General features: G+C 32.5%; 1 protein-coding gene across 2 annotated transcripts; it reads right to left on the bottom strand.

The window, feature by feature from the left end:
* Nucleotides 1-1,421: 1,421 nt before the first annotated feature.
* Nucleotides 1,422-21,542, bottom strand: LOC106067823 (very-long-chain (3R)-3-hydroxyacyl-CoA dehydratase 3-like). Of its 2 annotated transcripts, none has more exons than XM_056037544.1 (10): nt 20,543-21,542; nt 18,754-18,870; nt 17,518-17,694; nt 10,668-10,737; nt 9,924-10,032; nt 9,143-9,278; nt 7,591-7,703; nt 7,053-7,159; nt 3,325-3,456; nt 1,422-1,882 (listed from the first exon to the last, which is right to left on the bottom strand). In XM_056037544.1, exons 1-10 carry the CDS (start codon nt 20,624-20,626, stop codon nt 1,782-1,784), a joined length of 1,146 nt encoding a protein of 381 aa, XP_055893519.1. In that variant the 5' UTR covers nt 20,627-21,542; the 3' UTR covers nt 1,422-1,781. The 2 variants fall into 2 exon arrangements, with proteins under 2 accessions (XP_055893519.1, XP_055893528.1); XM_056037553.1 differs by having other exon boundaries at nt 9,143-9,270; nt 9,922-10,032; nt 20,543-21,538.
* Between the last annotated feature and the right edge of the window lie 437 nt (nt 21,543-21,979).

The raw sequence follows: 21,979 nt of genomic DNA, 5'->3' as shown, positions 1-21,979 counted from the left end.
TTTAGGGTTTCTAATAAAATAGTTTCAAGTCAATTTCATTTTTTTTTGTACGTATCTGTTGATGTGGCCCGCGACACGAGTGTCGGAAATTAAAATGGCCCCGCGGGTCGAATTAGGTTGGGCATCAACGGGTTAGCGCAGTGATTTCCTAAACTGTGTTCCGCGAGGCCAGAAAAAGTATTCCACGAACTACTGGAACAATTAACAAATAGGTCACCACCTAAATTAATATCTAATTAATAAATAAATAAGCAAAGTGTTGAGCTAAATACTCAGAATGTGCAAAGTGTTTCATTTGAGAGAAAGTTTGGAAACCACTGGGTTAGCGAATACCGGTACATTAGTTTTATGCCTGAGCTGAACAGGTTTTTAGTTTTGAACATACAATTAAATTTATTAGTGGTTGTAAAATATGATGATATAACTGTAGGCGAGTTAGTAGACTTACAAATCAAGTATGCAGGAAGGACATATCTCACAGTTGGCGTCTTTTAAATGTTCTAGTCATAACTGAAAGGAAGCATTTGCTCATTTTCAGATGCTCCAGGGGAAACAACTAGGATTAGATTTTATGTTCCTACCTAATCTTTACGACTTGGGTACCATTGCATATAAAGCAATATTGTTAAAAGCAATCAATTGGGAGTGTGTCAAGGTTGGGTTTCCTCCCTTAGGTAACATTGGATACACATGTTGATATAGTGTTGATACAATCAAATTGGGAATGTTTCAAGGCTGTGTTTGCTTCCCAGTTATTTTTATAGTTCTGGGTAACAAGACAGCTGCAGACCCTGTGGAGGACAAAACATTTTTTAATGCCAGTAGCCTACCGTACATCCAAGGCTGAAAAACTAAAGTATAGACACTTAACAGTTCATGTATTAAGGGATTCCACACTTGTTCCATTGAGGAAACCTACATGTGGAACGCCATTCATGTCATTTTCTTCAGAATGTACCTTAAAAGATCTTTCATTGGACAGTCTCCTCCTCCCTCTTAGCCACTGTGCAGTTATCAGCTACAAAAACTCAATATTCTCATTCCATGACACAATGCAAATAATCAGACCTTGAGGAGACTTGAGTAACAGTGTGCTTTAGAACTGCCTTTATGATAGAAACAGTTTTCCACGAAGATTATCAAATATTTTCTTTTATTTATGAGTGAGTATGTAGTTCGGATCTCTAGATCAGTTTTATGAAAAGATGTGTTTTAGTAAAACAGGTTTGATAACACTCAAAGAAAAACATTTTTGTTTTACAATCTTTTATTAAAATGATTACAAAATACCAGTAAAAATTTAAAACAATGAATGGAACACAAAACATTGATGATTTCAATCCAGTTCTGAGAAATAGTAATACATGATTCATATTAGGATCAATGAAAAATTAAAAACTTTTTTTGTTTTGTTTTACAAGTTAAAGAAATTTCTTCAGAAATTTAGATTTTTTTTTTCGCCCCAGCCCAAATGTCAAGCAAAATGACAAATGACAGGGTGGCATGGCTAGCATTAGGGACAATTGTGACTTTAGTCTGACTTGTAAATATAAAAAAGAAAATAAAAAAAAAACTTTTGTAATTTGCTTATCAATTATTTAAATTGAAAAATACACTTTTTTGTAATGAGCATATAAATAAATAATGACAGTATAAAGTGGTGAACTTTGTTGCAAGCACCACTAAACAGCTTTTGTTTGAAAAAAAAATACAATTGATTTATTGCTAAATTATAACCAATAAAAAAATGGAATAACTTAAAATTGCTGAGTGTTCTCCATTCATGAAGTCTTTTGCTTTGGAGACTTTCCATTCACTTGACTCATCTTGCCAAGCTGCTTTTGTCGTTGAATGTATAAATACTTTAAATTATTGTTGGAGCCTAAACAATGGAAGAAATTTAAACTTTTTTTTTTTTTTTTGCAATTATAAAAGTATTTAAAATATGTGCATAAGTAAGGTTAAAATCAATTATTGTATAGGTATAGTGATTAATATCATCATCATCAAACTCCATTTGAGTGAGGGCTTGAGAGGCTTAAATCCTCTTTTGCAAAAGCCCTGGACAAAGACCATGCTGTCTTGCGTAGTGCATACATGTCACCACACAGGTCGAGAATTTTTGGTTTCCCAGCCCTGTCGAGAAGGAGACCAGCAAGTCTGGGGCAGTCAAACAGAATATGAGGCACGGTTTCCTCTTCTTACCCGCAGTGAGGGCACAGTGAATCGAAATTTGGCCATAGCCATAAGAAATATGAGCCAACAGGACAGTGGCCTGTCCTACACTGTGCTATAATAGCTTGCTCAGGCCTGGACAGCCTCCACCACGGGGAAGTGCCGTCAGGGCACCTCATGCACTCCCAGACTCCATGGACTTTTTGGGACTTGTCCCAGCACTCAAACCACTTTTCCACTTCTGTTTTTTTAATTATAGCCAGAGCATGATGAAAGCTTACAGCCTGTTCAGTAGGTGGAATTTGCCCTCCCTGGTGGGCCAAGGAGTCTGCAATAGTGTTACCAGTCACACCTATGTGACTTGGTACCCACTGTATTATTACAGGGGTGTCATAGCATTGCTTTATGTTGTTTGAAGCCATATGACAGTGTCGATATTAGGGGGCCATGGTCCAGGGCTTTGCAAAGCCTGTAGTACAGATTTTGAGTCAGTGACCACAACAATCTGTGTTGCCCTCGCCGAGTTAAGAGTCAATGACTTTTAAGGCTTCACAGACTGCCATGGTCTCCACATCAAAACTGCAAACACTAACACATGGTACAAAGATTTTGACTGAGTAAGAGCCAAGAAAGTCAATGTAGGCTCTTTAGCCTGCTCTTCCAGAATCTATCGATACTGACCCATCAGTATATGCAAAGATAGCACTGGGCTTGAAGGAATTAATGGTCTCCAGTGCTAGAATTTGAAGGTCGTTAGATGAACGACCTAGCTTAGTGGCATTAGAGTCTACTAGTTTCAAGCGCATGTCTGGGGTTGTTGGGCGACAAATTTATATTTTCTACTTTTTAATGCGCTTTTATATATGCCCTGTTTAAATTTATAATTTTTTAAATTTTATTTTAAGTTTTGAAGACAATATATTTCATATAAAACAATATTATTCTTTTTCTACTTTCTTGTTCTGAATCTATCAAAAAAATTTAGTATGATTTTTTTTTAAAACAAAAAGAAGATTACAACTGGTACTAGCCAAAGAAACCCTAACAAACATATAAAGACCCACAACCACTAAAAACTAACAAATATCCACAACTACTAAATACTAATATCTGACTAAAATTCATAGGCATTTAATGACAATTACTTACCAAAGCACATAGCCACTAAATACACTATTAGGAAATATGGAAAGTAAAATGCAAAGTTGACAGAGTTGGGAAGTGCAATACTGAAGAATCCTGTCTCACTGAAATATGTAATGGACTGAAACACAATGGTAGCTGGAAAAGAAAACGTATTTATACATTTAATACATTAAGCAACTGATTTAAAATACAACAAGATTACAAAAGAGTTTGTGTATCACACATACTCAGAGGCAGCAGGTTTCAATGTTTGCAGTAGAATTATAAGAAGCTATGAAGTACATACTATTAACAACCACAATCATACCTCCTCTATACAAAATAGACATGTGGGGGGAAATTTCAATCATACCTCCCTCTATAGACATGTGGATTTGAAGAGTTTCAATCATACCTCCCTCTATAGACGTGGTGTGAAGAGTTTCAATCATACCTCCCTCTATATGAAATAGACATGTGGTGTGAAGAGTTTCAATCATACCTCCCTCTATATGAAATAGACATGTGGTGTGAAGAGTTTCAATCATACCTCCCACTATATGAAATAGACATGTGGGGTGAAGAGTGTCAATCATACCTCACTGCATACAAGATGCGTGAGGTGAAGAGTGTCAATCATACCTCACTGCATACAAGATGTGTGAGGTGAAGAATGTCAATCATACCTCACTGCATACAAGATAGATGTGTGAAGTGAAGAGTGTCAATCATACCTAACTGCATACAAGATAGATGTGTGAGGTGAAGAGTGTCAACCATACCTCACTGCATGCAAGATAGATGTGTGAGGTGAATAAAAAATTAACGTAATCAGTATGTATATTATTAGTAGCTCGTACAACAAATAAACTTTTATGAAAAAAAATGGCTTACATATTTAATTTTCAAAACAAAGTGGTTTGCTTTCAGAAAATAAAAAGTAGCCACGGCATCAAAATTTTCCTAGCTTCAAAATATCATGAAATCAGATTTTCAATCTCTTTTTTAGTTTAAGAAATCTAAATGGAACTTACAGTCAGATAGAAAGACCCCACAAAACAAATAGCTTTTCCCCTTTCAGAGGCTAATAAAATTTGTTGCTAAGCAAAAAATACATATTTTGGTCCTAAATTGCATGTGAAAATGATCTTCATATGGACAGTTAAAATCAAACTATTGTGTTCAATACCTTATAACAACAACTTTTAATCTAAATGAAACTCAACTCCAAACAGAAAGAATGGTAAGTAAACAAAAAAAAAAAATAAAAGATCTCCAGTCTTTCTCTACAGTGGAGAATATCAACAATAGAAGTAGAAATTGGCCTCAGAAGTTTTCAAAGAAGAGATTTAGCGCTGTCCTAAGAGAAGTCAGTCATATAAAGACAGCCAATGGCTTTGCAAAGCAGTCAGTTATGTTTTACAACCCATAGCTTCTCTAGGAGAGCAAAGATTGACAATGGTAAGAGTGTCACAGAAGGGGTATAGGTTTGTTTATTTATTTAGTTATGAGTTTTGAATTGTGTTTTAACATGGTGACCAGTATTTGTTGAGGGAAAGTTAATTTTCATCAGGAGTAAAGTATGAAGGGGATGTTCTTACGTTGTGAATTGGTACAGATCACAGGGCAATGTCTCTAAACCTGTTGACTACTTATGTTGTGTATTGGTACAGATCACAGGGCAATGTCTCTAAGCCTGTTGACTACTTATGTTGTGTATTGGTACAGATCACAGGGCAATGTCTCTAAACCTGTTAACTACTTATGTTGTGTATTGGTACAGATCACAGGGCAATGTCTCTAAACCTGTTGACTACTTATGTTGTGTATTGGTACAGATCACATAGTAATGTCTCTAAACCTGTTGACTACTCATGTTGTGTATTGGTACAGATCACAGGGTAATGTCTCTAAACCTGTAGACTACTTATGTTGTGAATTGGTACAGATCACAGGGTAATGTCTCTAAACCTGTTGACTACTTATGTTGTGTATTGGTACAGATCACAGGGTAATGTCTCTAAACCTGTTGACTACTTATGTTGTGTATTGGTACAGATCACATAGTAATGCCTTTAAACCTGTTGACTACTTATGTTGTGTATTGGTACAGATCACAGGGTAATGTCTCTAAACCTGTTGACTACTTATGTTGTGTATTGGTACAGATCACAGGGTAATGCCTTTAAACCTGTTGACTACTTATGTTGTGTATTGGTACAGATCACAGGGTAATGTCTCTAAACCTGTTGACTACTTATGTTGTGTATTGGTACAGATCACATAGTAATGCCTTTAAACCTGTTGACTACTTATGTTGTGTATTGGTACAGATCACAGGGTAATGTCTCTAAACCTGTTGACTACTTATGTTGTGTATTGGTACAGATCACATAGTAATGCCTTTAAACCTGTTGACTACTTATGTTGTGTATTGGTACAGATCACAGGGTAATGTCTCTAAACCTGTTGACTACTTATGTTGTGAATTGGTACAGATCACAGGGTAATGCCTTTAAACCTGTTGACTACTTATGTTGTGTATTGGTACAGATCACAGGGTAATGTCTCTAAACCTGTTGACTACTTATGTTGTGTATTGGTACAGATCACATAGTAATGCCTTTAAACCTGTTGACTACTTATGTTGTGTATTGGTACAGATCACAGGGTAATGTCTCTAAACCTGTTGACTACTTATGTTGTGTATTGGTACAGATCACAGGGTAATGCCTTTAAACCTGTTGACTACTTATGTTGTGTATTGGTACAGATCACAGGGTAATGTCTCTAAACCTGTTGACTACTTATGTTGCATATTGGTACAGATCACAAGGCAATGTCTCTAAACCTGTTGACTACTTATGTTGTGTATTGGTACAGATCACAGGGCAATGTCTCTAAACCTGTTGACTACTTATGTTGTGTATTGGTACAGATCACATAGTAATGCCTTTAAACCTGTTGACTACTTATGTTGTGTATTGGTACAGATCACAGGGTAATGTCTCTAAACCTGTTGACTACTTATGTTGTGAATTGGTACAGATCACAGAGTAATGCCTTTAAACTTGTTGACTACTTATGTTGTGTATTGGTACAGATCACAGAGTAATGCCTTTAAACCTGTTGACTACTTATGTTGTGAATTGGTACAGATCACAGGGTAATGCCTTTAAACCTGTTGACTACTTATGTTGTGAATTGGTACAGATCACAGAGTAATGCCTTTAAACCTGTTGACTACTTATGTTGTGAATTGGTACAGATCACAGAGTAATGCCTTTAAACTTGTTGACTACTTATGTTGTGTATTGGTACAGATCACAGAGTAATGCCTTTAAACCTGTTGACTACTTATGTTGTGAATTGGTACAGATCACAGGGTAATGCCTTTAAACCTGTTGACTACTTATGTTGTGAATTGGTACAGATCACAGAGTAATGCCTTTAAACTTGTTGACTACTTATGTTGTGTATTGCTATTACCTAGTACAAAATGCCCAAGTGCAGTCAGAAGCACTTGGTGCATTAAACTGTTTTATTATTCTTATTGAAATATATTACATTGTAAATAAATCCTATGACTTTCTTACTTCATTGTTGATTTTTAATATAGGTTTTGATCATACTAAATTATCTTATCAGTAATTGTAATACTGAAGGACCACATGAAGAAGCATCCTCTTTACAGCAAATCCAAATACTTGATGAAGCATATATAATTTTATATTTTAATATAACAAAATTACCTTCTATTAAAATCCCTAGTGGATAGAGAATTATCCAAACACTGTAGCGTAACCATGTTAAAAATTTTAACTCAAAATTGACAAGCTGCATCATGTAAAATGGATACCTGGAAAAAGAAATTATGTCCTTGGTTAAAATTTAAATGCCATAATTTTTAACAATTTATTTTAAACCAATGAACCTGGATGTAACTTAGGTAATGAGCTGAATTACAAAAAAAAAAAAAATGAGTAAAAAAAAAAAACAAAACCTCAACCCAGTCATTGTGATTGGTTCATCGTTTAAAATTATCAGCAAAGAAATACAACAAAAATGAGAAAAGAAATTCAAACACTTTTTTTCATTATGTGTCTGAATATGAATTTGATGATGCGAGATTTAAAAAAACAAAAATAAACTCTTCTCATAACTGTTTTTTTTTTTAGTTAAGAAAATATATTTCAGATATTTAAAAAAAAAGAATTGTTTTATGAATAGAATACTAAAAAAAATATTTTGCTTCTCTAATTCTTTCAGTAGCTGAAATAAGTGAATTACCTGATGATTTCTATACAAGACCAAGTTAAAAACAGATACCAACAAAGAGGGGATATCTGAAGTCTTGGCTCTTGAAGTATTAGCATGAACAGAATAAAATTACGACCAGTTACCTAGAGATAGAACAGAAAGGCAATTAGTAAACTACATTATTTTAAATTCATACACACTTTTGACGACAACTTCTTTCTTCTACAAGAACAGAATAAAAATATGACCATTTACCTACAAAGAGAACAGAAAGGTTACTAGTAAACTACATTATTTAATATGATACTATTTAATGTTGACAGCATGTATAACATTGTATCACAGTTGAGTTGTCACTTTTGTTTTCTTATCCACATAAAAAAATTTTACAAGTTCAATGAAGAGCTTGACAAATACAAGGTACTTTGTGTTTTATCAAAAATAATAAATAGTTGCTAGAGAATGAAAATGGTGTTCAAAGTAAGTATTCTGGTTGAAAATGATGCTTTCAACAGATGGATTAAGTCTTGTAAAGCCTAAAAGTTCTTAAGATTCATGAGGCAAGTCTGCAAGCACCTAGACATTATTTTCTAGAGCGGTATATAGTAAAGGCATTACCCCCCCCCTCCCGCCAAATCCGCCCAACCAAATCTAACCTTTTAAGTGTGATGGCAGAGAGAGAGAGAACATACTTTTATGAAAAATTACACAGTTGGTAATTATTAGCTTATAAAATCTACATAAGCTATATACTGCTACACCCTACACCCCCAATCTAAAATTCAGAATCTGATAGAGGTCTACAAAGAAGTCTAGGAAACAGTAAGTAAATATTAAACAGTATTAGCGTTTCCAATTCAACCACCTTCCCCTCTCTACTATGAAGTGAAAAATATAGTGCTTATTATAGCAGACATAGTGCAGGGAGACCATGGTTTGGTGAAGATTGCCCGTCCTCCTTCCTTTAAAAAAGGGTAATCTAATAATGTGAAAATTTTGGTGTAAATTCACACATTGTAATTTTTTGTTTAAATATCTATTATTCAATATAAGGCTAAAGAAGGCTTTACTTTGTAAAATGTCTAATTTGAAAGAACAAGCTAGTATTAGTTGAACAAATGAGATGACATTGGAACCCTGACACCATTTTCAGACATTTGGTGTATTTCCAATGTTTCTTTTATAAAAATGAGTTTATAACTCAAATTTCAATATCAGAATTTTGATGTTTAAATTGCTTCAAATACACAAATCAAAGTGATATGACAATTGTTTTATAAACAAGTACAGTAATTTGATTCATAGTGAATAAACTAAATTCTTGGATGTGATTACTTCATGTCCACATTTTTTGTTTACATTTTGAACACTTATTAATATTAATATTTCTTTTTTTTTTTTTAAACATTTGAAATAAATTAAAATTAAAGAGCTAAGACTTAAAAGAGCTTAACTTTATTTAACCCTGGAGTCTACCTTTTAGCAAAACATTTCAAAAATAAAATATAAAACCGAACTGTATAACTCACTAAACAAATTTTTAAAAAGCAATACAAATCAGAAGGTCTAGTAAAATTATTACCTGAAAAATGGTTATTAAAACCTGGGAATGTACTAATTTAAAAATAGTGTGCACAATTTCCATACAAGATAATGCTTGACAAAACATCATTTGAGTTCCAACTTCTTCAAATGCTGCTTGTTTGGCTGCTGCAGTTGTTGGTAGATAATAATATAAATGATTGACAATATATTTTATATATATTTTTTATTTCTCTATTATCTATGGTTAATATTTTCTCATTAATTATAAAAATCACAACCTGTAAATGTATGAAAAATTTTAACCCTTTTTATATAAGTATTACAGTTTAAATGTTAAAACAATCATGCTACTCTCATGATAGAATAATAAAGAATACAAAATAAATGTTTGATCTGTTCAGTTATTAGAATAAAGCGAATTCTGATTTTGTTGGTTCTGCTATATGAATGTGGATGGTATTATGTCCTTCTTTACATTTTTCTACTGTTAAAAACTTTGGCCATTAAAAGAAGCTCTAATGGATACCTGATTTTAGTTGGGGAAAGAAACAGATGACCTTAACATCATCTGCCCCAAAGATCGCAAGGTCTGAAAGGGAAACTTTACTAAGGAAAATAGAAACAACCGCATCATGCATTTGGATGTAATGTACTACAATGTTAAATACAAGTAATTTGATTTTTTTATTTAGAATTTGTAAAACAACTTCTTGGGAAAGTGTACAGCTCATCTGACTAAATCTTATAGAGTGTTAATAAGTATGCTAACATCAAATACTCAATGACATAGTGATAGTTGTCAAGTAATTTACTTACTTTCATCTGACTTGAAATGATGATACAGTAGAGAAACAAAAACATAAGCGTAGCCTACAAACTGTATTAAATTATAAGTGAACAAGTAGGTCAGTTTTGGTGACGGGATATCTGGGAGAAGAAAGACAAAATATTTGTTATTTTTATGAATATTGTTTGGATAAATTTTTTTATTGATTTCATTATCTTTACCTTCTTTAAAAGTGATGTGATTTAAATTTAAAAATTAAATGTAGAGGAAAACATCACTAAAACAACAAAACCATTACACAATGAGAAGTTGAACAAGAATCAGTGTTGCAACAAATGGAATTGAATAATGAAACAAATTTTTTTTTTAATTAAAAATAATATCATTCACTGATGAAATGAATGTCTTTGAATTACTGTCAGCCCCTGATTATATTTGAAAAGCAATAGTAATTTATAATTAAATAACATCAAGAGTGTGATAGAACTGAAAATGTACTACTTTGATGAGATTTTAAAAGGCATTCCTATTATTTTTACATACTAGACTAGATTATACTAATATGATATCTTCAGTAGCTTGAACTTGTAATCTTTTGAAGATATAAATAACTAGAAAATTAATAAATGTAAACTGCACAGTATAAGATCCACACAGTCACTCTTTGAGTATGAAATGCCCTAAAATACTGACAATTTTTCTTTTTAACTAATCAACATTCCACAAACTTTAAAATATTATAAAATAAAATGATCATGACTACACCAAAACTTACCCATCGGATCAGTGCTAGATAATTCCGCTGTTAATTTGTTCAACATCTCTTCATTTGTCTGTTTCATATTCTGTATGGAGAATTGGAAATATACTAAGACCTTTTTTTTTTTTCTAAATGTATTTCTAATGAATGTTTTTGTTTTTTATTTTACTAGCAAAAAAAAAAAAATTAACAAGATTACAAAGAGAGTTTGTGTTACACAAACTCAGAGGCGTCCCCCGTCGAAGTTGGATCCCTGTCGGATCTGCATATTCGCAAATAATATTCAAGAGGTGATTTAATTTTGATGGTCAAAAGTAATAATGTTTCAAAGATTCATTTGCCGTAAATTTAAATTAAATAAAAAATAGTAGATTAGTTTTAGTATATTAAAACATTACAATATTGATCAAAACGTTTGGAAATGAAAATCTACACTTTTTTTTTTTACACTTTAAGTTTAGAAATTGAAATTCTACATCTTAATCTAGTCTATTTTAGTCTAAACTAGATCTAGAAATTCTAGATCTAGACTCTAAAATAATTTTAATTAGAATATAAATCCAGATCTAGATATACTGTAATAAAAATCTAGATCTAGTTTTAAAAAATCTAGATTAGATCTAAATCAAGATATCATTCCTTTTTTAAACGCGAGTCACATAACGAGGCTTAATAAACATTACTATACCGAGTTCTTTTTTCATTTCATTTGAAGAATTAATTTCATATAACGTCAGAGGGAAAAAAAACACTACGTCACACGGCCTAGCTAGACTAAAAATCGCCTTCATCATTACGAGCCATTTATCGAGTGTTCATAGACTTTGGTGCACCGAGTGCGTTCTTTAAGCATTTCGTTTAAAGAATTCATTCCATATAACGTCAGAGGGAAAAAAAACAACAATACGTCACACGGCCTAGCTAGACTAAAAATCGCCTTCATCATTACGAGCCATTTATCGAGTGTTCATAGACATTGGTGCACCGAGTGCGTTCTTTAAGCATTTCATTTAAAGAATTCATTCCATATGACGTCAAAGGAAAAAAAAACACTACGTCACACGGCCTAGCTAGAATAAAAATCGCCTTCATTATTACGAGCCATTTATCAAGTGTTCATAGACATTGGTGCACAGAGTGCGTTCTTTTAGCATTTCATTTAAAGAATTCATTCCATATGACGTCAAAGGAAAAAAAAAACACTACGTCACGCGGCTTAGTTAGACTAAAATATATTTTCATTAATACGAGCACTTTTTCGAGTGTTCATAGACATTGGTGCACAGAGTGCGTTCTTTTAACATTACATTTAAAGAGTCCATTCATATGACGTCAAAGAAAAAAAATTCCATTACCTCACAATAGGCTAGTACCGGTACCATAAAAAAAATGTCTTTATTTACACGAGATATTTAACAAGGGTTCATAGACATTGGTGCACTGAGTTCTAATAGAATTTATTTAAAACGGATCAAAGCCGCATTGTTTTTGCGTTTTGTCTGTCAGTCGGTCTGTCCGTCATCTTGATATAAAAAAAGAACCACTAAAAGTTATTAAAAATTGATTAACCTTTATTTTACGTTTCAAAACATCGCAATAATTTTTAGGTATGAACACAATTGAAAAGTGTATATAATAGATTGTTCCGGATGTTTGTATAAATAGTAAAAGAAAAAGAGAATTTCAGATAAATGTAATACCGTTAATTAATTTTTTTGGATGGTCTCGTATAAAAATTAGATGTACTACAGACATTTGGAGTGATTTTCATACCTTACTTTGGAGTTTGGATTCTGTTTTCCTTAAAAATCGGAACATAATATTAACGATAATTAGATTTTTACATGTTTTAGGTAGAAAGTTAAATGTACTGTAAGAGAGTAGTGAGTTAAAATATTTTTTATAAAAATCCGTAAAAACATTATTTCGTAAATGAGAAGATTATTTGTTTATTAATTAGAAGAGGGAGTTCAAACAATTATTTGGCGTTAGTAGATTTTAAATAAATTCGGAAATTTCTGGCGACGATTTGTAAGAAACAAAATCCGGAACTTTCTTTATCGATTACAAAACTTCTATGTTATGTTTTAGCAAGAAAATTAAATGTCTAAAAAGTAATTTTCAGTAATCAATTCTAGTAAATTACTTTTTTTTAAAGCCCCGAACAACCTATTGTCGATATTTTTAAAATTTGTTTAAAGATGAAAATACGGAACAATGTGATATTGATAACCAAATTATAGTGACGCATTGTCAAATAATATAAGTGTAATATTAGTAAATTATGCGATTTCAAACAATCATTAGGCATAATTCATGTTTTATAAAACAATATCCGGAACATTTTTACACTTAATGAAATATAAGTCAGTATAGAGATTTTGATTTAGCATTAATATGCTATTTACATAAAAAACGGAACAACATATTATTGATAATGTGTTTTTGCAACGTTTAAGCATGGAAATTGAATGTAATATAAATTAGAAGAGCAAACAAACATTTGTTGGGGTTGATTAGTTTTGCACAAAAAAATCCGGAACAATCAATTTTTAGATACTTAAAACTATTGAGATGTTACGGGAGGAACATTAAAGTGTAAATCAGATTTTCAATAGCTTTTAGAGTTCTAGTTTTTTTAATCTAATCGTGACGGACAGACCGACCAACAGACAAAACGCAAAAAAATAATCTTCTTTTATTCGGATGGGGGCACTAAACAAAAAATAAATAAAATCTGATTTTTTAAAAAAGTTTAAGGAATTGGTTTAGTACCTGATCATGTAGCGACGTTACGCTACTGCACGTAAATCGCTGCATAAAAAGTCCATTAAAAAAAATGTGTGTGATATTTACATACAAAATGCATTATTAGCCTTTATAAACAAACAGAAATGTTTTCTTTTAATTTTAGCAGCTAGTTGACCAGAAAAAACATCTTTAACTATTATTTATATTTGTTGTAAACATTTCCTGTACATTTTTTAAATATATTTTACTTAGTCACACTGAAAATACACAAAAATTGTCCATCTTTGTTAGCATATTGTAACATTGCCTCCCTTACATTTACGTAATTGTTTTAGAAATGGTGTATTTTTATGAAAAAATCGCTTGCATAATTAATTTTATAAATTAAACGGTTTGCTTTTAGAAAACCAAAAGTAGCCGTTGCACCTAAACTTTTGAAGCCGCATTTAATGATGAATTAATATTTTTCATATCTCTTCTAGTTTTCGAGATCTGAGTGTGACAGACGGACATTTTGCACAAACCTAATAGCGGCTTTTTCCCCTTACGGGGGCCGCTAAAAATTACTGTCATACATGCCACAGCCAAGACTTATAATGAGGAGCACTCATAATGAATTTGAGAAACTAGGGGTCCAATTGAGAGACATGTAGGCAAAAAGAATTAAGCAGCAATTTCTTGCAGGAAAATACACAAAATGTTAATTTGTTACTGAATCAGAACTACACGACCAGCAATTATTGCAATTATCTAATAAATTAATGGTTGAAATATGAATCTAAAAAAATGTAGATATAGAGCAAATCCTGAGGCTTCAATTTCAATGTCTTTACATTATCTATAGGTCTACATAATAACACATTCTTAACACAGACACATTATTATTTAGTTACTAAAACATATTTGAGTTAGACTATTTTAACCCCTCTTAAGACGGAGCATTTTAGCATGTCTTGTGCCAAAAAGATGGAGCACTATTTCCAGAGTAAACACTTCTCTTACAAAAAAATTCCTAACAAATAAACTAATTACTTTACATACACAAAACTATATATATATAGTTATATATAGTTATATATATTATTGAAGAAAGAAAAATGAATGAACTAATACAATCTTATGGAATTTATTTGAAATATTAAATTTTATTAAAATAAGCCGAGCTAATTTGCATAATTTATGCGCATAAATTTTCCAAAAAATGTTTTCAAAACAGAACAGAATTAAAAAGGTAAGATTTTTTAAAGAAGTTTTAGGCCTGAATAAGCCCTAAAACATGTGTTTAGGGAAACAAGGCACATGGAGACCCTTAGACACTTCTATCACAGTATTTTACTACTTTTCTCCCCACCCCCCAGGTACCATGGAAACAGATACCTTCATTTTTGCCACAGTGATAGCCACCCATTTTCAATCCAGGGACCTTTTTTTTGAGCTGTTTGCTGGTCAGAAAGTTGGCATCATATTTTCTTATATCCCTGACAAACATTAGAACTAAATTGATAGTAAAAAATGAGCATAAAACAGTCTATGGGGTGCTAATCCCTTGGTGCTCAAATGTGTCTTCTCTATCCAGCTCCTCACCCTTACCCCTAAACCCTGTTACCAACAAAAGACATCGTCAACACATACTAGATCTAGGTCTAGTACTAAAGTAAACTTAGATCTAAAGCTTTCCTCAATAATGCCCTGATTTTTATTAGGGCTATCATAATTTAAATAAAATCAGAGTCAGTGAGTTTGCTTTCATCAATATCACTGGCTGACATGTTAAATTTTTCGCCTGTCACTAGCTAACTTCAAAAAATCAATACAAACAAATTTTCGTATAAAAACAGCCGCCATTACAGTCTACTAATGTGTAAAATAGTAAGAACTAATCTGATTAACTGATACAAAACTGGCTAGCCAATCCTATGGCTGGAAACATCGCGGCCGATAGATCGCCCGCTTCGTCTTTTTCGCCTAATAGCCTTGGGCTGATAGATGGGCCAAGTCGTCTTAAGAAGGTTAAAGTAGTAACTTAGTATTAATCCTTGCTAGAGTGAAAACCATATAGAGAAATAGGAATGCGGCTAGCAAAATCATTTTTTAACTAGAACTCATTCTATATTTCTATATTTTAAGGTTGAATGGAACAAGCTGTGTGAACGTCTGACTAGATTACCTACAAATCTATTACTCTACAATCAGTCACTGATAAGTAGACTACAACATCAACTAAGCTAGAATCTAGACTACCTCTAAATTTATTTAATAGATTACATAGTTATAGATCTAGTTAAATTATTTCCTTAATAATTCACTATTATATTTTCAAATTTTTAAAAATATGAAAATAGTGGTCAGCAAAATTTGAATTTATTTGTCTGATATTCAACTTAGCAGAACAAAACAGCACAATTGTGCAATAATAAGAAAGACACAAAGATAAGGACAAAATTCTTATTCCATAGTCTAAGAAAAATTCATACAAGTGCTCCTTCTTCCCTAGTATTATTAAGAGTATAGAACAGGTAGACTATAGCAGCCAGTAAAGCCAATGACTTAGCAGAGTTTAAATCTCTACTTAACATGCATAATCATCATTAGATACAATCCAAAACCAAGCCTTGCGGTTAATTAGTGGAGGTATGAGAACTACTCCCACAGAAGCCTGTGAAATAGACTCCAATATTGAACCTCTTAAGTTAAGGCGCAACAGAGCAGCATTAGAAGCTATTGAGAGATACAGAAGGTTGGAGGACGATCATCCAAATAAATTACTAACACAGAGAAATAGGAAAAACAACCAAAAAAAGCAAAGGACTCTGATCCAACTTACTGATGAACTAGCCCTAAAACACCACCTACCCAATAACAGAGAAAAAATTACCAGGTTTTCAAACATTACACCCGGACTAAACTACAAACAACCAACCATCGAAACATATTTACTAAATAACACCTTAACAAAAGAATCAAATCCACTGGAGCTCAAAGTAGGCACGCTTGAAACAATCGAAAGCTATCAAAAAACAGCTATCCATATTTATACAGACGGATCGGCTTTCAAAGCTACCATCAATGCTGGTCTTGGTGCCTTCCTGGTCTTCCCTAAAAATAAACACTTTGAGATAAGCGCACCCTGTGGTGATTACTGCTCAAACTTCCAAGCCGAAATTGAGGCAATTACCATAGCACTCCAGACAGTGGAAAACAAATTATATGAAGGAGTGCAACCACCATCAGATATTGTTGTCTTTACAGACTCCCAATCTACTCTGCAAGCACTTAACAGCAGCACCTCAAACAGCCCAAGAGAGTTGACAACACTCATTGTGATAATCCACCAGATGATATCAAAATTAAATATCAATATTACACTACAGTGGATCCCTGGACACATTGGCATCATGGGAAATGAAAAGGCAGATAAGCTATCAAAGGCAGGTTCATCTATGGAACAACCAGATAGACCTGTTAACTACCTCACCCTAAGGTCAATGTTAGTCAACAATCACAAAGAGGAGTGGCTCAACCAATGGGCATCAGGAAACACAGGCAGAGCCATGTACAGAGAAATGACTATGCCTAACAAACTGGACAGTATTAACTTCCTCCCCCGCAAAGAACAATCTACAATCTTCCAACTAAGAACAGGACACACACCACTATTAAATTACCACCTGAACAAAATAAACTCCACACAACTACCCCTTTGCAGACATTGTGCCCACCCCTTTGAAACCGTAAACCATGTCCTCTTTGAATGCCCCTCCCTAATCCACCTTAGGCAGACCCTACTTCCACTACAGCCCAACATAACCAACACCCTTTACGACAGTGCTGAACAGCTGAAGAAAACAGCACACTTTTTTTCCTAGGCACAGTCTGCAAAAGAGCTCACAGCTCAGCAGCAATAAAGTTGGCTAGAAGAAGAAGAACATGCATAACAAGATTAACTCATGGATTCACCTAGGCTGTAATAATCTTCTCCTTTGAAGGAATGTCTAGTTTATAAGATAAAATAAGATAATGGCAGAAAAAAAGAGCCTTTAACAAAATTTATCTGGGATAATAGTAAAATGTGTTACAGTATTACAGTGCTAGTCTACCATGGAATGAAACTAACCATTGATGATACATCATCATCACTTTGCTCTTCAGAATCATCAGAAGGAAACTTATCAAAGTCTATTTTCAGCCAAGGTAGCTTGAGCTTTTCTGCTGTCAAACGAGGCCATGTTTCTGCAACAGATTTCTCTATCTGAAATTCTACAGCTAAGTCTGTTTTTCTATATCTGCTTTTCTGAAGAAAAAAAATGTAAATGTATATATATATATAAACACATATGTCCATTTATTACATCTATCGTTTCAATTTACTTTAACCGAAACTAACATAAGTTACAACTGATTGACGAATATTCTTGTTTCAGGTAATAAAAACAATAAACTTGCTGAGGTTATTCATAAACATGTTGTTTATCTTCAGAGTTAGTTTCAAAACTACTCTATAGCTAGAACAGGCTCAGGGGAGATAATAAATAAACTAAACAAGAATATTGAAGAAGGTATGTAAAGTCTTTACATTATAAACTCAGACAGAACTTTTTAAGTTTTAAGCTTGATATTGAATTTATTTCTGTGGCTTGGTTTTTGTGCATTCTAACCTGGCATTTTTTGTGTTCATTAATTCAAGGATTTCAATTGGGATTATTAAAATATTCCATTCTTTCAAGAGGATTTCTGTTTGTTCTTTACCAATTTACCTGCCCCTATCTAAACTTGGATGAAAAGTCATCTTCTATTTATAAATACAGAATCATATTGACCACTAAACAACTATCTGGTAATTGTAAGTACACATATAGAAAAGAGATACACATTTCTAAACATTTTAAACATGAAACACAAATTTAACAGCCATTTCCAAACATGTTGTAAATGCAGGTTGATTAACATTAATAGGGTCATGAAAAATAAAATGAGTTAATATCTGTATGAATATGACCATGGATTCAGCAGACTTGAAAAATGTTTCTTACAGCACAAGGTACAGAATCAAAGTTATAAAAGGAATTGTAGACAGAAGAGAAGATGCATGTATTCACATTGTAAATCATTATCTAGAGTTAATCCTTTATGCATCCAGGAGGGTAATGAGCTACAACTGATGGCCAATGAATTATGGTGTCAATAGTTTTGCCCCAACACCATACCATGATCAGGTTATAAGACTTATAAAAATGTGTCAAGGCCTACAAGTACTATAATGATTGTTTAGAAGTAGTCTTTTATTAAATTATTAACAATGTGCCATAAAATAAGTAGTGTTAAAAACTTTAATAAAAACAAAACTACAAACCTTTGGATCAACAGGAAGATAAAAATCTATATGAAAATTGTATAAATTTACACCTTTGACTCCAAGTCCTTGAGCACTAAAATCTAAATTTTCTTCAGTAAGAGAAACCTCAACATTCTGAAAATAAAAAAGAAGTAAGTTGATTACACCATGAAGCTGCGAGACTGTGAAATTAATAAAAATATCTGGGTAATAAAAGTTTGAGATTGATTTTCTACATTTAATTTCACATGCCTTATTATATATATAAAGTATATATATATATATATATATATATATATACAGATATCTAAACCAATGCTTGATATTGAGAGTAATGTTGTAATGAAATGTATAGCTTAACTACAACCTACTCATAAATGTGTTTAAATGTCAATGATTTTTGTCAATTGTTGTTCTGTTGCTTAAATATAAATATATATATATACAATAAGGTCTAATGAAAAGCCTAGCTGCTTCATGTTGTGTCTGTTCTGTTAAGATGGTGAGGCAAGTGTGGCAGTGTGTGGATGGGTACTTGAGTTTTGACTTCTGGGTGGCGATTGCCAATGCAATTTAAATCTATAGACCTACTACATCTTTATAGTTTTTAAGTAGATCTAGAGAAGAGAAGATTCAAGAAAGAGAAGAAGTACCAGAACTACAGTATAAAATAGATCTACTGCACACACACAAATAAACTAGCTGTACATTTACTTTATAAATGGATTCCAATAACTGGATCAGATCAAAGTGTGAAGTGTTTCTTTTTCTTCGGGTCTTGAATATCAAAATCCCAATATTGCTACACTACACTCATGTGGTTTTCATTTATTTTTTTATGGGGTGGGGGCTTCCTGGAATTTGGTGACAGTATTTTTCATTTGGTTTTTCTCAGACTGTTGCTTAAATATTTCATAGATTTACTATATTAATGGAGCCCAGTGCTCCTTTGCTACTATTTAAGGTATTTGGTATAATCATGGTTTTGCTTTAGTTTTTTATTTTTGAGGGTAAGAAGTGAACCTTTAAAACCCTTGGCTATGAACATGGAATTTAGAAGTTGTTTTGCTTCAGTTTTTTTTTAATTGAGGGGGTTTTGCTTCAGTTATTTATTGGAGGGTGTTAACCTCAAAACCACTCTCACCTACGATCTTGAAATTAGGTTACTTTTTTTTCTATAATGTTTTATTTGGGGGGGGGGGGGGGAGAGTTCACCTTAAAACCTTCTTAACTATGCTCATGGAATTGAGTTTTTCTATATATTTTTTTAATTGGTGTGTGTGTGTGTCTGGCTTAATATTGGGGGGGGGGGGGGGGGGTAATTTATTAAACTCTCTAGACTAGGCTAATGAAATTTGGTTAATGTAGGTTTGTTTTTGTTTAGCTTTTTCGATGCGATATGATCCTATCACTTGTCTGGACCAGTTGTGAAAAGGGGAGGGAAGAAGGAGATATCTTGGTGAATGTTAACATGATCATTTCCTAGATGCATTAAAAAATATTCACTCAGGGCTCAAGATTCCTCAAGGGGACTAATTCAACTTATACCTCCTCATCTGTCAAGTACAATTTCTTTTCCTTGTTCAAGATGCCAAACAAAATAATTAATTACCAATGTTTAATTAACTTATTTATTAATTGGCTAATTTTTAAAAATTGATTCTTGGGTTGTCAGGTAAAAGAAATAATTGTGTGGGAGAAATAATGTGTACAAACATTTTACCAGACAGACAGAGTGAGCTGATTAAAAGCTTTGTAAAAAAAATAAATCTAGATGTATGTAATGGATCTATCATAATTTATGCACCTCAACGTTTCTTAAGTCAACCTTAAGAGAAATGGCAGCATTTGTTTGACCCCAGTAGACAAATGGACTTAAACTTGTTGACATCTTCAATCTTGTTTATTTAGACTCTAGAATACTCTAGATGAGTAGATCTAGAAACTAATACAGGATCTATTTATTCTAGAACTTTATATTTTCAATCACAACTTTGCATTTAAACTTCTACTAGATCTAGAATCTAGAGTTAGAGAATAAGTATGATGACGAACTAGCCTGTAAGACAATCTAGACGAGTCTAGCCTAGAGCTAGACTATATAAAATATTCTAGATCTAGACTATATCTAGTCTAGTACTGTAGTTGTCTTAGTGAATAGTAACTTAGTGACTCTTAGATCTAGAATTTTAGAATAGACTACTCTACACTACTACAGTGTCACTACTCAGTCATCTCAGTCTACTAAGTAGTTAAAGTTAAGTAGATTAGACATTAGATCTATTCTCTTCTATCAATTTATCTTCTAAGGAGTAAGTCTAAGTCTAAGCCTAACACTAAACTAAGTTTACTAAGGCTAAGTAACTAGACTAGAATATATATATGTCACTAGTAAGTCATAAATTATGATAAATCTGAGTCTTAAGTCTAAGTTATAAATTTTAATTAAGTCGACTTAGTTTAGTTAGACTCTAGTCTAGTATTAAGTAATCTAAAGTCTAAGACAGTCTAAAGTAAGTTTAGTAAGTCTTAAACTTTTAAGTTAAGTCCATTTTCCAATGATTATCATTGATTCATTCTGACCCAATTTCCTTCCATTTATTTTAGATCTAGCTGTCTTTTTATTATGTAAAAAAAAAATGAATTTCAAATAATGCGCTGTCAAAGTCAAACTTTCAAATTTGGGCCTATAGGTGTCCGAATAGCATAAACTACTCTGGATAGATCTAGAATATGAAGAAAACAATTGATTATTGATTGAATATTTTTATTTTTAAGACAGTAATTTTAATTTTACTAAATTTTCTTGATCATATGATATGGGCATATGATTATTATGATCTAGGTTAGGTACTCTCACAGGCGGCCATATTGGATCTAAAAACACATTTGACATCAAAACAATTTCCTGTTCAGGTTTTACAAAACAGAAATTAAGCATGTCCTAAGAAAAGACATTGCTTTATAACTGAGTGTTTTTATGACATTTTCTTGAGTTTATTCTAAAGATAAGAGGTTCCTCTAACGGCTAGTGGAAAAAAAATATTTGTTTTCTCTTACTTTGTCCAAAATATTTTAATCAGAAAAATTTGAAATTTTCAAATAACAAGGAAAAAAATATAGGTTTCCGTACATCTTTAGTTTTAAACCATACACTTAGAAAATTCATTCAGCTTTTCAATGATACCAAATTTATTATGATTAAACGAGTCAACGATATTTTAAAACTTAGCACACTTTTTTC

This window comes from Biomphalaria glabrata, chromosome 1 (genome assembly GCF_947242115.1).
Source record: "Biomphalaria glabrata chromosome 1, xgBioGlab47.1, whole genome shotgun sequence".
NCBI lineage: Eukaryota > Metazoa > Mollusca > Gastropoda > Planorbidae > Biomphalaria > Biomphalaria glabrata.
This window is presented reverse-complemented; position numbering and strand designations above follow the sequence as displayed.